The sequence below is a fragment of the Orcinus orca genome, chromosome 19 (assembly GCF_937001465.1).
Source record: "Orcinus orca chromosome 19, mOrcOrc1.1, whole genome shotgun sequence".
NCBI classification, from domain to species: Eukaryota; Metazoa; Chordata; class Mammalia; order Artiodactyla; family Delphinidae; genus Orcinus; species Orcinus orca.
The window spans coordinates 29,078,151-29,094,036 of record NC_064577.1 but is presented as its reverse complement, the minus strand read 5'-3'; the positions used below and the strand labels follow the sequence as shown (position 1 = coordinate 29,094,036).

Below are 15,886 nucleotides of genomic sequence, written 5' to 3'. Positions count from 1 at the left end.
CAGGAAGCCTTACTGGCCATTACTCTGAATCCTCTTATTCAAGTCTGGTTTTTAGATGCCAGTGGCAACTGAGTGACCCTGTCATTCTAGAATATATGCAGTAGATCTCTGATATTTGAAGACCCTTAACTTACTAGAGTCTGTGCCTGTATTCCAGGGCACTTGGGGGAACCACACCATTAAATGAGGTGGTCAACCTAGAGGGGTGGGATAGGGAGGGTGGGAGGGAGGGAGATGCAAGAGGGAGGGGATATGGGGATATATGTGTATGTACAGCTGATTCACTTTGTAACACAGCAGAAACTAACACACCATTGTAAAACAGTTATACTCCAATAAAGATGTTAAGAAAAAAAAAAAATCGAGGTGGTCAGAGCCAAGGATAGGATCAGCCATTTTATCCTTACCTTTTCACTTTCTGCAGAAACAGAGAGATTATATCCTTGACGGGGAATCGGGGAAGGTATCTAATCTTCAGTACCTCCACAGGTAAGGGTTGTGATGTTTTGACTTTTTAACGTTGTATGATGTATCTTTGGAACAAAAGAGTATATATAATGTTTATGTACATTATAATTTATTGATACATACTAAAATCTGAATGCATCTATTCGCATTTTATCATATGAGTTTTGAATTTGTATATTATTCTAATATACTTATAATTTAAAATTTTTATACAGTGTAAGAACTAGAATACAGCCAATAATTTTGAAGCTCCTTGTGGCCCCACCCTTGCTGATTCCTCCCCCTCTTCTGGAGCTAACCACTGTCCTTCCCATGCCAAGCTCCTAGAGTGACTCTCTGCTGTGTTCTGAATGTTTTACATTGTCCCTTTTATATTTGAGTTCAATTTCAACTCAAGTTTAATTCCACCTGGAGTTTATTTTTGAGTGAGGTAAGGATCTATTTCACCTTTTTCCATGAGGATAATGGATTATTCCAGTGTGTGATTTATTGACTGTTCTGTCCTTTCCCCACTGATCTGCAGGAATACATTCCATTTTCTCCTTGCGTGCTCTTTTTTTCTGGACTCTCTTCTGCTCTGCTGATTTATTTGTGTGTACTAACACAGCACAATGATTTACTATAACTTTATCATAAGTCTTGGTATCTGGTCGAGCAAGTTTTCCCCACTAGGTTTCTCCTCAGGCATATCTTGACTGTTTTTCTCCCTTTGCTCTTTCATATGCATTTTTAAATCACCTTGTCAAGTTTAAATTTTTTAAGAGGTGAATCATTTTGTTTCACAGAAGAAAGGAGGGAGAGTGACATTTTTCGAACTTCCTGGGGAGAAATAAAATTCCACTTCTCCTCAGATTCTCTTTCCATGTGACCTTGAAATTTTAATTTCTTAGTCACTGCTTATAAGTTTTTAGTGAACCTGGCTGTATTTTCAGTCATTCCCGTGCCCCCCGCCCCTCTTTTATAAAAAAAGCAAAACCATAAAAGCTCCTCTCCCTGCCTTAATCTCCATTCTTAGGGGACTTGGTGTTATGTGAATGTCAAATTGACTGCTAGATGACTCGGGTGCACAGAATATCAGCCAGAACGGCCCTTAGCCGTCTTCTGCTTCAACAACCTAAGGAGAAAGATGAGGCTCCAGGAGGTTAGGGGACATGTTGGTAGTTAACAGCCACAACAAGGCAGAGGCAGTTGATCAACTTCCTAACCTTGAAAAACCCAGAGAGTTTCAGCAGGGCTCAGGAAACTTTCAAATTGTGAAGCCCCTTGCCCTTGGATCCATTCTCCCACCTCCACATGTGGCTAGTGTCAGGATCATAATCAGTTAGGATCGGAAGCCAGCTTTGGGGTAAATTGAAGTCGAGAATCGGGTAGCTCTTGTATTTTAATAAAACTCTTGTATTTTAATAAAGATGTATCTGGACTCCTACTCTGAATAATAGTTACTTTGAGAGTTTGATTTTTCTACAGAGCTTTAGAAAAAACCATCTCATGACCTTTCCTCCCATTTCTCAGAAGCATCCACTTTTGGGAATTCCCTGATGGTCCAGTGGTTAAGACTCCGAGCGTCCACTGCAGGGGACGTGGGTTCGATCCTTGGTCGGGGAACTAAGATCCCACAATCTATGCAATGTGGCAAAAAAAAAAAAAAAAGGCAGCAGCGGCCACTTTTAATTCTTTTTTTTTTTTTTAATATTTATTTGGTTGCGCTGGGTTCTAATTTCGGCAGGCGGGCTCCTTAGTTGTGGCACGCGAACTCTTAGTTGCAGCAAGCGTGTGGGATCTAGTTCCCTGACCAGGGATTGAACCCATCCCCCCTGCGTGGGGAGCATAGAGTCTTACTCACTGTGCCACCAGGGAAGTCCCTACTTTTAATTCTTTTAACAAATTCTTTTGGTATTTACCTCCATGTCTCTAAATAACATGCGTTTTGTTGCTACTTGTTGATTTTTGGCTTTCAGCATTTCTTACCACTTTCCCCTACAGCCTTCTCTCACCGATTCTACTCCCACTCTTCACCCTGACCCCTCTTGACTTCCCATCTGACTCCTACACAGGCTTCCTCATTTCCAATGCCATTAAGTTAATTAATTAATTAATTAACGCAACGCACAGCATGTGGGATTCTAGTTCCCCGACCAGGGATCAAATCCGTGCCCCCTGCAGTGGAAGTGCAGAGTCCTAACCACTGGACCATCAGGGAAGTCCCGATTTTAATTTCTAAGAGCTTATTTGTGTTCTTTGAATATTATTTTAAAACAGTGTCTCATTCTAACTTCACAACCACAAAGTCTTCACTTATCTTTCTGAAATTAATAATAGTTGTCTAAAGTTTTCTTCTCCCTACAAAGTTCGTTTCTTCCAAGTTGCCTTTTTTTCCCTTCTCAGTCTTGGCCCCTCCTGTCTTATTAGAGGTTTTCCTTAAGTGTCTGGTGATCCTTGTTCATCCACTCCTATTAATGACTGTGTCTTGTCTGTTGGGAGCTCTTGCGTGGAGCTCCTCAGCTGTGGTTTCACTGTAGGTGCTCTGGGTCTGCGCTTTCACTGAGGACCCTGACTCCAGAATCTTGAAGGGTTTTTTATCTTGGGCTGGTCAGATCCTCAGCATATATCAGGCTGTTCTTATTCTGGAAGCCGAGTAGGAGAAGAATGCTAGGAGGTCAGCCCTCAGAACTTGACAGTCTCTTAACCCCCCTGGTTCATTGTGGAGCCCCTGACCTGAGCTGTGCCTGTATCCCCTGTCCCCAGGCCTCTTTTATATCCTCCCTCTCCCAGGATGCCTCCAGCCTCTGCCACAGTAAGATGGGGATCTAGAGGCCTAAACACTTCTTAAGTAGACTTAACTAGTTACCGTGTTTTTAATCGCCAAATATTAAAGGACTTTCCAGATGGTACAGTTAAAATAAGCAGGCATCACGCATAGTCTCCGGTATATACACACATTTAATATGCATAACCCTCCAAAGAGAATGTCCCTCAGTATTTTCTGAGAAGAGAAGGTCATCAGCGGAGCAGGAGCAGCTGCCGTGCATGTGTGCTGTCCTTGTAGTGTGGGCCAGGCGGGTAACCGGTCGTTGTTCCAGGAACTAGCTTGCCATCCATTAGTCATCTTAAGGACCAGCAGTGTCCTCTGAAATTAGTAGCTCTCTGGCTCTTTAATAAAGATACAGAGAGGGGCTTCCCTGGTGGCGCAGTGGTTGAGAGTCCGCCAGCCGATGCAGGGGACGCGGGTTCGTGCCCTGGTCCGGGAAGATCCCACATGCCGCAGAGCGGCTGGGCCCGTGAGCCATGGCTGCTGAGCCTGCGCGTCCAGAGCCTGTGCTCCGCAACGGGAGAGGCCGCAACAGTGAGAGGCCCGCGTACCACAAAAATAAAAAAAAATTAAAAAAATAAAGATATGGAGGATATAATTCAAGCTAAAATCAGATTTTGTCATAAGGTTTCATTACTGGTCCCCTGCAGTTAGCCACTGAACAGCAGCCAGAATTGAAGGCCCTTGGAGTTTGAGGCCCAGGCCTGACAGCCCTGCGATATGACACCCCCTCACCCCCAAAATCCCCTAGGGCAGTCCCAGCTTGTGGTCCAGTGCTCTTCTCGAACGTCAGCTTCCCTCGTCATAACCTGAGCTGACATGTGGTCCATTCCAGCTACCTGACTTACATCAAGCTGTCAACAGCAATCAAGCGGAACGAGAACATGGCTAAAGGCCTGCAGAAGGCAGTGCTGCAGCAGCAGCCGGAGGACGACAGCAAGCGCTCCCCCCGGCCCCAGGACCTGATCCGGCTCTATGACATCATTCTTCAGGTGACCCTGGAGGGCTGGGAGTGCAAGAGCCTGTCCTGTGTTTGTGTTGGACACAAATGACTGAGCTTTGCATAGCGAAAGGGCTGTGACAGCCAGGAGCTGTTAGTGTCTCGATAAAAGACAGAGGTCTTGGGCTTCCCTCGTGGCTCAGTGGTTGAGAGTCCGCCTGCCGATGCAGGGGACACGGGTTCGTGCCCTGGTCCGGGAAGATCCCACATGCCGCGGAGCAGCTGGGCCCGTGAGCCATGGCTGCTGAGCCTGCGCGTCCGGAGCCTGTGCTCCGCAACGGGAGAGGCTACAACAGTGAGAGGCCCACGTACCGCAAAAAAAAAAAAAAAAGACAGAGGTCTTGTTTTCATGCCATTTCAGCCATCCGTGAGCCCAATATTCAGACGTGTTGGTGTGTAAACACTTGTAAACCACAGGTATTCACTGAGCACTTCCCCTGTGCAGGGTGGTCTCCCGCATGCTGTGGAGCGTCCTGGGACCTGAGGCCACTCTGCCTCGACCCAATGGGAGCTCACCAGTGAGTAAGGTTGTGAGACCCCTGCACATCTGCACTTATTCGTGTAGATGCCACAGTAGTGGGCTGTCTGAAATGAGAGTTCAGAGCCGGAGAAATCCCCTCTAGCTGAGAGGGTCCTAGAAGTCTCTGAAAGAGGTGGAGTGTGACTGGGAGAGAAAGGACACGTGGGCTTTCAGTGTCAGAGAGGAGGGTGGAGGTGACACCAGATGTGGCTGCTGCTGAGTCACGCGTCACAGACTTTTTCCCGTTACTTGAAGCCTAGACTCTTCCGTTTTGCCCATGTCTATTCTCACAAGTCTTCTGTCAGACGATCAGTGCGAGGTCTCCTCTTCATGAGTTTTCTTGTTGCATCTGTTGTGCAGAATCTGGTGGAATTGCTCCAGCTTCCTGGCTTAGAGGAGGACAGAGCCTTCCAGAAAGAGATAGGCCTTAAAACTCTGGTCTACAAGGCTTACAGGTAAGTTCCTGTGGGACAGACAGGGCTCCCCTCTACCATCCCGTGGTTCTAGAAGCCTTGGGAGTATGTCCCTGGAAGGTTGGGTATGTGATCAGAGAGCAGTTAGCCCAGCGTGTCCAAGGGAAGTTTCAGGTTGTGGCTGGGAGTTTCCAGTGCAGTTTTGCTCTTTGGAAAGGTTGGGGGAGCTGGAAAGCACATACATTACCTGTCTTCTCCCTTCCCTTTCCTCCCTCCTCCCAGTGGAAAAGGGATAAGTGTTGGAAAAAGCGTCAATTAGCAGAACTAGAACAGCTGATTCAGGGAAACTGAACTGAGTTGGGAGAAAGCTCAGCGTCTCAGTTTCTTACATGCACCGTGCTATTTGTAACTTGGGAGTGGACTGTGTAGCAACATGGGGTCTAGACAGAATGGCTCAGTAGAGCCCTGAGTGCCTTTGCCCTTCCTTTTCTGGCCCGCATGCCCCTGCGCTCTCTGGCTCCTGTCAAAGGCCAGCAGCGCTCAGGCTCTGTTGATCCCAGCAGAGTAATTTCTGTTAGGAAGAGGTTTGTTTCTTTGGATTTGGTTTTTGAAAGACATGAGCAGAGGTGAATGGTTGCGACCTAGATGTGTGGGCAGTTGTGGGTGGGATTTATATCTGGGCAGCATCCCACCTTCCTGCCTGTCTCCAGCTTCCTCCCTGTGCCTTTTGGGAATTGCCTCTTTTTTGCAGAGTCAACAGTAAGTAAAAGACAGTGGGTCAGCTTTGGACCTGCCCTTGTCGGCTCCAATTTCGGGGACAAGTCTGCAGGTTAGGCTGGCAAACTGGAACAGTGAGAACGGTGGGATCTCCCATCCCAGGCAGTGAGCCTGAGGTTAAGAAACTTTACAATTTATTTAGCCTAAACAGCAAGGAAAGCCTTGATCTTGGGTGATTTTTGCTTAAGAACACTGTGGCTCTTTCATTCCCCATCAGGTGTTTCTTCATCGCTCAGTCCTATGTGCTGGTGAAGAAGTGGAGCGAAGCCCTTGTCCTGTACGACAGGGTCCTGAAGTACGCAGATGAGGTGAATTCTGATGCCGGAGCCTTCAAGAACAGCCTAAAGGTGAGCTGTTGTTCTCTCCTGTTTTCCAAGCCCTGAGCACTTTTGCTGTGAGGCTGCCACGCCTTCCCAGACTGGTCCTGCCTGGTCAGCCATGGCATGTGGTACATCCCTGAGTGCCCAGGAGCTGCGGAGTGCAACTCATGGCAGCATTCCAGGCCCGAAGAGGACTCGGGTACTAAGAGGGACAGCCTTCCTCTGGTTAAAACAACCCTGAAATACTATTCTCAGACTCGGCTACATGTTGGAATTGCCTGGGAAGATTTTTAAAAGGTGGATGTCCAGATTCCACCCTCAGAGATATTGGTTCTAATTGGTGTGGGATCTGGTATGAGCATTGGGATCTTTTAAGCCCCTCAGTTATTCTAATGTGTAGCCAAGTTGAAAACCACTGGTGAAGCCTTTCCACACAATGTGTGCCTGGACCAGCAGGAGCAGCATTTGGGAGTTTGCTAGAAATACAGGTTCTCAGTTCCCCACCCCAGGCCTGCTGAGTCAAAAGCGCGTTTTGGCAAGACCCCCAGGTGACTTGGGTGAGACCCGCAGGTGACTTGGGTGAGACCCGCAGGTGACTTGGGTGAGACCCGCAGGTGACTTGGGCGAGACCCGCAGGTGACTTGGGCGAGACCCCCAGGTGACTTGGGTAAGACCCCCAGGTGACTTGCATAAGACCCACAGGTGACTTGGGTAAGACCCCCAGGTGACTTGCGTAAGACCCGCAGGTGACTTGGGTAAGACCCCCAGGTGACTTGGGTAAGACCCGCAGGTGACTTGGGTGTACATCAAAGCTTACATGCTGATCTGGTTTGATGTAGTGATTGTTGACTGGCAGCTAGCTTTTTAAGCTTGTGGACTGCTGTGAGGTTATAGATTCTTAAAGCACTGGTCCAAGGAATCCATGTATATTTTATAAGTAGAGACTGTTTAGAAAGGCGGGCTAGGGTCACTGTTCCTAACATTGTCACAGCCAGTGTGAGAGGGGCTGCTGGTGGGGCACTTGTTTCTGCTTGGAACAGCCCTGGGCTCAGGGGTGGAGGAGAACTCTGGTTTCTGCCTTCGGAGAGCTTGTGGTTTTGCTGCAGCCGTGGGACTTGCATAGTACCCACCTATGAATACAGAAGAAGATAGAGGGCGAGGGCAGAGAAATAGGAAGGAGTACGTGGGAGGCGGCTGTGGGCAGAGGGTGGGCTGGCGAGTGTAGCAGTGTCATCTGGTAGGGTGTCGTTGGAATGTGGAGACAAACCAGTGCGGATGGCTTATCTCCGGAGAGAAGTAAGAGGCATTTTACAAAAGCCCATCTGACCTAATGTGACGGCTGGTTTCAGGGGAAAGTGTTAGGGAACAGAGGCGTAGGGGATTCATCAGTATCCAGACCTAGTCAGATCTTTCCCAATTTGCCGAGTAAGAGGCTGAGGCAAGAGAATGGCATTGCCCTTGTAGAAGGGGTCAGTGGGTAGGGGCTTAGGCCCTGGAGCCAGCCGTCCTAGTTCTGAAGCCCTGCCCTACTGCCACTGGGAATGTGACTGGACACGTTCTTTGGCCCCTCTGTGCTTTAGTCTTCTCATCTGTAAAATGCAAGTACAAACTATCTCAGGATTATGGCAAAGATGAAATGAACAGTTATGTGAACTACTTAGAGCAATGCCTGGCACATAATGCATTTAGTATATGATTAACTTATTAATATTATCCTTGTTGTCATTATTATTTCCAGGCAGTATTACTTAAGCCATGGCATAGATTCCTCCCTTTGAAACAGGCTAGTTTTTGTGTGTTGTTTCTTTTAATAGGGAGACCATTTTAAAAAGTCTAAAATTCATGAAAATACCAGTGGGGTCACTTAGCTCAGGTTAGTGTGGTGCGCTTCTCTGGCCTGACTCCAGCTCACGAGTCCCCGTTTTCCACATTGTTACAGGACCTGCCTGACGTGCAAGAGCTCATCACGCAAGTGAGGTCGGAAAAGTGCTCTCTGCAGGCGGCCGCGATCCTGGGTGAGCCGCCTGCCTGTTCTCTGCGGCCTGTCTTCTCAGACTCCCCTTCACTGCTGCTCCTCTTCTCTCCCACCCCCTATGCCACTGTTTTAAGATTGAAGGGGCCTGTTTGGGTTAATCTGTAAGTAGTTTTTTCCTGCCATTCCTTCTGCCCCGTTGAGGCATTAGGTTATGTGGAAGAATTTAGAGGAACGCTGTTGTGCTGTCCGTTCTGCCTATCCGTGTCTCTTGCATTCAAGGTGCTTGCTTCGCTGGGCTGACCACATTGGTTCTGGGGTTAGTTGTCTGTTATCTGCACTGCTTCTCTCTGAGTTTGGACTCAGGAGGGAGAGGGCTAACTCCCCACAGATCCGCTACTTTTGCTGTTAGGATTTAGAACCCAGACGTGTGATAGGTGTCCATTCGTGACTATAGTGTGTTATAAGTCCCTGTTCTTACTGAATCCTGTGAAACTTTCAGATACAAATGATTCCCACCAAACAGAGACCTCTTTTCAAGTCAAGGACAATAAGGTGAGTCTGGGCTGTGGCTTTTGAGGAATAAAAAGGATTCATAACTTATTAGGAATGTGTACTCATTTGTAGAACGAGGACCCTAGATCTCTAAGTGAGCACCCTACTTCCCTCCCTTCTTTTACTCAGGACCTGAAAGCTGCCTATGTGAGATTTGTCAGGTGTCATCTAGATGGTCCCAAATGGAGTTAGGAACCTGCTGTGTGCCCTGGCTACGAGCTCTGACTCGGACATCGGACAGGCTTATACCTCAGTCCCAGCCCACCTCTCCCAACCTCTCTAGATTTCAGTGACTCTCAATTATAAAACGAGGACATGATAGCCCCTCATAGGAGGTTTGTGGGGATCGAGTGAGATAGCACATATGAGCTCTGAACTGGGTGCTCGGCCCATAGTGAATGTTCCACCAGTGGGCTGTGATTAACATCTGGGTTCCTGCTTTTGGTTTGACTTCCAGCCCCTGGTCGAACGGTTTGAGACATTCTGCCTGGACCCTTCCCTCGTCACCAAGCAAGCCAACCTCGTGCACTTCCCGCCGGGATTCCAGCCCATCCCATGCAAGCCTTTGTTCTTTGACCTGGCCCTCAACCATGTGGCTTTTCCACCTCTTGAGGACAAGTTGGAGCAGAAGACCAAGAGTGGCCTCACTGGATATATCAAGGGCATCTTTGGATTCAGGAGCTAACCAGGCTTTTCCTTGGGGGCAGGGGGAGATTCTGACTCTTAATCTGTATTGTGAGAAAACCCCAGCAGCTTCCATGATATTAAATCCAGGTCTGCATTGGCCCAGGGCAGAAGTTTAACATCCTCAACCCTGCATTCCTATGTCTTGTGTGTTTGTACACTTCCATTCTTAACCAGGGTGCTAGAAGGGCACCCTGTTGTCTTCTGATAAATATGTGTGGGGTCCTGTGTCTGTCCCCTGCAGGAGGGGCCCCTGCCATCTGGTCTCATGTGAGCCTTTGGTCAGTAATGTGGTCGTGGGGGTCCACACCAGGCACAGATTGGGGCTGGGAATGTTCTGTCGTGTTTCTTCAGTCCCATGGATTTGAAATGAACTCATTCTTGCTGTGAGCATCCAGAATCCCTTGAAGAGTTTGTCCGTGACTAGGAAGCATTGGCAGCCTTACTCCCCTTCACCTCCCAGTGAAAGTTAAGAAGTTTCAGAACAAGCAAAGCTCTATTTTTAGAAGAAATATGTTACGCTCAGAAATAATGAAAACAAATCTTATATTAAAAGGCGAAGATGCTGGACACTGTGCCCGTTCTTTGCACATCCTCATTCACGTCTGGGCCCAGCTCTCTCCTCGGGAACCTTGTTGCGAGATCCTGTCGTCACGTGGATCCTGACTTCCTGGCAACGTGGGTGTGTCCGATGCCTGATAAGAGCGATAGAGGCACTGTTTCTGAAGAGTTCCCAACCTGCAGTTTTTAGATGCCATTGTATTTTCATCACTTCCCTTCCTTACCCTTTATTTTTTCTTCGTCACTCATTTTTATTTCTATTATAGCATCAATAATAGGAGTCACAAAAGTAATGTCAGAAAGCAAGGAATAAAAGTGACTTAAACATGAGATGCATGAAACCCTCTGTGGGCTCAGAGGTGCCTCTGTTTTCCCAGTGAGCTACAGAGGAAATCGCCAGAAGTTAGGAGAGGGTGGTGGGAAGACAGATCAGATGTGTCTCTTAGACTTGAGCGTTGGCAGGGGCTTTCAAGATGCTCAGAGATAAGAACTCTTCTCCCCCCCAGCATTTGACTTGGGTCAGAGAGTCTCAGGAAGCTGATCTTTTAAAATTTTAATTGAAAGTTTTATCATTTCATCATCTGTGCCATGCAATTTAGGGGTATCTTTCTTTTCCTCTCTCCCTACCTCCTTCTGAGGGTACAGCACAGATGATCTTAGGTTGAGGTCCTGGATTTTGGTCCTGAAGGCCCGGTCAGTGTTCCTAATGGGCTGGGGGAGCGCCGGGGCCCTTCGTTCTCTTCCTCACCCTCGTCCTGCTCTCCAGTGCGCTTGGCAGCACCGGGGCTGTGGTCCAAGGTTCTTCATCTCCCTCGCCTCATTCTCACGCTGACCTGGGCTGCAGCCGCAGCTGGGATGTCCTCCAGCGTCAGGAAGCCAGTTTGAGGCCCCGCTGTGCAGGCGGTCCTCCAGTCTGCTTGTGCCAGTGTCTGTGGCGCTATAGGGGTGTGGCCGGGGCTGGAGAAGCTCCGTCTGTCCTCATCTGGGAAGATGTCCCTTTGTCTTGCTCACAGTAAGTCCTTCCAGCCCTTCCTACTCTCTTTAGAGTGCCGGCATATGGGGGCGGGGGGAGCCAGAATCCCGAGTCGATCATTTTGACTGAAGATTTTCTAAGCTTTCTCTTTCTCATGAAAAAGAAACACACCAGAAGTTCCCCTCCACCTGGTGTCCCTGCTGGCTGCTCTGAGTAGCAGTGACTGTCGTCAGCCAGTGAGGCCGTGACAAGACGTGATTAGTATCAAAACGCATATTTACCTAAGAAGAAGACCTGGCAGGGCCGAGGTCTCACTTAGCTCACACATCTCTTCACCTGGAATCCCCAGTCGTTGAACAGGCTGTGTTATGGGGGACAGGACGCCGGAAGCAGGACCCCATCCTGTCCTCAGGCCTGGGAAGCGGCTATTGCAGCTCATGGGAACGGGTTCAGAGTCAGGCCCAGGGAGCAGCACTTTTTGCTGGATGGGTTTGCAGAGGCCGCCCGGCGCTTCCTTCCTGGGGAGCGGAGGGCGGGGAGGTCTGCCGGCGTGAGGAGGGGTTGTGAACAGTCAGTCGCTTTGCCTTGGGTGGGTCCTGCTGTTCTGGCTCTCGTCCCTCCCACAGGATGGGATGTGGCGCGGTCAGCAGGATTTGACCCTGGAAGAGTCTTCTGTCTCCCCAGATCCAGAGAGGAGGAGGGCAAGCTCAATTGAGTCTACGTTTTTTAGAACATGCCTGAGCGCTGCTGTGTTAATGGTTTTTATCTTCTTACCTGTTGCGTGGTTAATCTGTAAGTAGTTGGTCTTGATCTGCAGAAACGTTAGAGTTCAAAGCTCCACGAGGTGAAAGCTCTGCGTACAGACTTAGAGAATGAATGCTGAGCCTTGGATGGGAAAGACATGATGTGGCCAAGTTCGTTATCCTTAACTCTGCTGGTTCTGTCGGAAAAAGCAACGTAAGGCAGTTGGAGCTGGACAGGCTCTCCACTGCTCATGGATATGCGTATGGCTTTTTCCTTTCCATATGCGTTGTTTCGCTGTACTCTCCAGTTTTCCTTTTTTTTTAAAGTCTTTATTGAAATTGTTACAATATTGCTTCTGTTTTATATTTTGGTTTTTTGGCCCTGAGGCATGTGGGATCTTGGCTCCTGGACCAAGGATCGAACCCACGCCCCCTGCATTGGAAAGCGAAGTCTTAACCACTGGACCGCCAGGGAAGTCCCCAGTTTTCCCTTTGACTAGATGAGAATTCTTGGATTCCCTGTTTGAAATGAAACAGTGCCAGGCTTCGTTCCATCCCTTTCCTCTGTTGGCAACCTGAGCCTTTCACCGTGGCCAGGAGGTGACAGCCTGTGGTGGCAGTGCACCTGTCCACCCACAGTGGCCCTGGCCCTTCGCCAGTCTTTCCTCCCACAGCTGAGGTGATGGCCTCCCCCTTCCCCCATCCAGGAGAGGACACGCGACTTCAGGAGCTCCGAGGTGGGCACTGCGCTCGCTCTGCCTGTTCACTGTCATCGCCGTGGCAATGCTGATCCTTCACACGCTCGGCATCAGTGTACACAAAAGCTAATCGACCGCGGATCTCTAAACATGTTGCCGTCTACAGCTTTGAGAAGCTTGGAACCTTCAGAGGTCTAGGAAAGTGTCCAAAGATAGCAAAAATATGTGTTGGTTCTAATTTTTTTTGTTTTGGAAGACACTTGTTGCTACAGAGGAGATGGAAACCAGATTTAGCTGTAAAGTTTATCGATGTTCCAAGCAAAGAGATAAATTGGAAACTGCCTGCATCCTGACAACGCCAACTGAAAGAGTGGCCTGTGGTTCTGTGAGATGCTGGAGACACTGTGCACAGGTGGGAGGGCACGAATGACCAACACGGCCCCTCGCTGCCGGGGATCTGCCCTCCGTGTGAGCACCAAGTGTTCGTGAGCCGTATTGTTAGCTGTTACAAGTTAAAATATAACTTCAGCTCATGAATACTGATGGAACACTTATGGGAACCTTTTAATCAACCTTTCTGAGCTGCTCAGGTTTGGTTTTGTTGCTTTTGTTCTGGGGGCAGGATCCTGGTGGCTCTATCGAGTCTGTGTCACGCTGGGGCCGAGACCTGCAGAGCTCTGAGGCAGGGGGCACTGCTTTCCTCCCTCGGCCGCACCCACTGTGGTGATTTTAATTGTGTTGGAAAGGGGAGCCTTGCTACTCTCTGGTCCCTCTTTTCAGCAGATGGTTTTGTTCACCTCCGTTAGCTGCAACTATGTGTCCTCACGCTCAGTGTGCGGTTGAATGACCCCTTGGAAAAGAACCACGTTCTTTCTGTTCGGCTGAACTTTTCCCAGGGACCTTCCGGCAGGAGGCAGTGCAGTTACAACGGGCAGGTAACTGGTCCCTGAAAGCTGGTGACGTTCGTGAGCTCTCACTCATCTTGGAATGGAAGGAAGGTAGGGGTCATCCCCTGGAAGATGGGGTCATCTGGTTCTCTGCCATGCAGAGGGCTTGCTTAGTACCAATAGGCCCTTGACAAATGAATTTCCTTCCCTTTGCTCCCCCACGGGTGGAGCTGGCATTAGAACACCATGCTTCTCCCTCCACTGCTGCCTACAGGCCACCTTCACATCTGAGCCCTGTCCTGGCGCCTTGCAGAGGGAGCCCCTGCCTAGGTAGGACTGAACTCGTAGAACAGTCTCTTCTCCTAGCTGTAGCCATGCAGCCTGAGCCCAGGGTCCAGGCTGCTGTGCACTAAGCTGGTGGGGCCAGCGCAGCTGATAGGTGAGGAGAGCCTTCCGCTTATAGCCGGCCTCCTCCCTGCTCCTGGCAGGCCCCACTGTCTTCTTCCTCTTCCCTCCCCAGAGCCGAGTCCTGCTAGGTCTAAACAGTGTCATTAGGACAACAGGCTGAGTGTAATGAGCTGCTTTTGTGTGCTTTCCAATTTCCTGGCAACAAAGACTGATTAGGAAGGCCTACCCCCCAGCTATAAAGACTTATTCGTTCTTTCATTTTTTTGTTTGTTTTATAAATCTTTCTTCCACAGACCATTGAACGGGGTTTGGTGCAGCTGAACCCCTGCTGCTTCAGTACAGACAATGTAACTCTCTCCCAGCTGCTGTGCTGGGCTGTTGACCTTGTGAGGGACATGGCTAAGCCACCTCCATTAAACCTGAACTTCTCCACAATAGGGCTGCAGGTCCCCAGACCTGGCTATTAAAGGCTAGCCATTGTCTTCAGGGTGACAGGCCCAGAGCCATTGGGCAACTTGGGGAGACCTGGAGGCGCCACAGTGCCTGAGTGAGAGTGGGCGGGCTGCAGGCTTCTGGAATGCAGGCATGGCTTGTGCCAGCAGGCTGCTGCTATGGCCCAGAGGTGTGGGCTGTACCAGCACTGGTCCCACAGGTGAACTGGGGCCAACCACTGTTGCCCAAGGGTAGGGAAAGAGAACCACTCCTAGGGAGGGACAGATAGCCAAGACATCCTTGGCCTTGCCCTCCCAGCCAACTCGGGACCTGGGCTCTCCTGAGGTCCCCTCTGTGTTCTCCCTCTTGCCACCTAGTATGGGGAACCCTATTCTCACAATACGGGCAGGACTGGGTGGTTGGTTTGCTTGAGTTGCTTCCTTTAGACTCTCTCTATGAAAGGCCCAGAAGGAATAGCCAGCCCCGTTTTCTGCCCGCTCTGTTCTAGATGGGCAAGCCACGGTCTCCAGGCCAACCTTCAGTATTTCTTTTTATCCAGCTTGCTGGGCAGACTTGGCAGCCAAGAGAGCCTCCTCCAAACTGCCTAGTGGATTCCTGTGGCCACAGCCCCTTCCTCCCCCAGCACCTGTGGACAGAAGGAGGCCCATCCCCGAAGTCCCCACCCCACCAGCCCTTGTCCACTCCGCCCAGCCGGTGAAGGCACCTGGCTCCTCAGCCGGCCAGGGATGTGTAAGGCAAGAGAGGTTACCAGCTGGCTCAGCTCCAAGGGCCTGGTAGCAGAGCTTTTGTACAGACAGAGGGCAGTTTCCTGAGATGGCAAAGCTTGTCCTGATCAGGGAGCATATGGAAGCCTGACAGGTTACAGTTCCCAGGGCAAAGTAGGCAGTTGCCACCATCTGCTTCAGCAGGGAGGAGAATGCCCCTCCCTGCAGGACCCCATGAGCTGGAGGAGAGAGTGGGTACCTTAAGCCCTGGCACACTATCCAAGCTGCCACCCTGTTGCCTAGCTGCATGCATGCATGGCAGCCTCAGAGCCGGGAGCTACACTGCTTTCAGCTCTGATCAGCCCTTCTGCTCCGGGCTCGGTCCCCACGAGCTGTGAGTGGCCCTCATCACGTGCCTGGAAGCGCCAGGCTGGGGCATGTGAATGAGCTGCCACAGTGCTGGAAGGAGGTTGGGGATCCGTGGATTTCAAACCTCTCAGTCCACAGGGCGGGTAGCAAGTCCAGGCGAGGGGAAGGCCTCATGGACGGGACAAGAATTCTGCCAGGTCCTGGGACTCCTTTCTGGTTCAAAAGGAGGAGGCCTGGGAAGGCTGAAACGGGTCACCCAGTCTGGCTTCTGGGTCAGAGCTGTCTGATGGAATTACAGTGTGAGCCAGAAATGCAAGCCTTATCTGTAATTTTAAATTTTCTAGTAGCCACATTAAATAAAAATAGCAACACCCGTTCCACCATGTGAGGAAAGCATGAGAATCCATGACCCTGAAGAGGGCCCTCACCCAACCATGCTGGTGCTCAGACCTCAGACGTCCCGCCTTCAGAACTGTAAGCAATAAACTTCTGCTGTTTATAAGCCAAAAAAACTTAAAAAGCAATAGGTGAAATTCGTTTTTTAAAATACATTTCATTTAACACAATATATT

The 15,886-nt window shown here is 49.7% G+C and overlaps 1 protein-coding gene across 3 annotated transcripts in view; it reads left to right on the top strand.

Moving 5' to 3' along the window:
- Positions 1–10,088, top strand: part of SRP68 (signal recognition particle 68) — a 29,915-nt gene extending 19,827 nt beyond the window's left edge. For 2 of the 3 annotated variants that reach the window (XM_004275496.4, XM_033438548.2), the window contains 7 exons: positions 425–489; positions 4,113–4,269; positions 5,158–5,252; positions 6,205–6,334; positions 8,247–8,322; positions 8,782–8,834; positions 9,292–10,088. In XM_004275496.4, the coding sequence (XP_004275544.1) occupies positions 425–489; positions 4,113–4,269; positions 5,158–5,252; positions 6,205–6,334; positions 8,247–8,322; positions 8,782–8,834; positions 9,292–9,519 (804 nt within the window). In that variant the 3' untranslated portion in view covers positions 9,520–10,088. The remainder of the gene's footprint in view (positions 1–424; positions 490–4,112; positions 4,270–5,157; positions 5,253–6,204; positions 6,335–8,246; positions 8,323–8,781; positions 8,835–9,291) is intronic. The other variant, XM_033438547.2, reaches the window with a different exon arrangement.
- Positions 10,089–15,886: the final 5,798 nt, after the last annotated feature.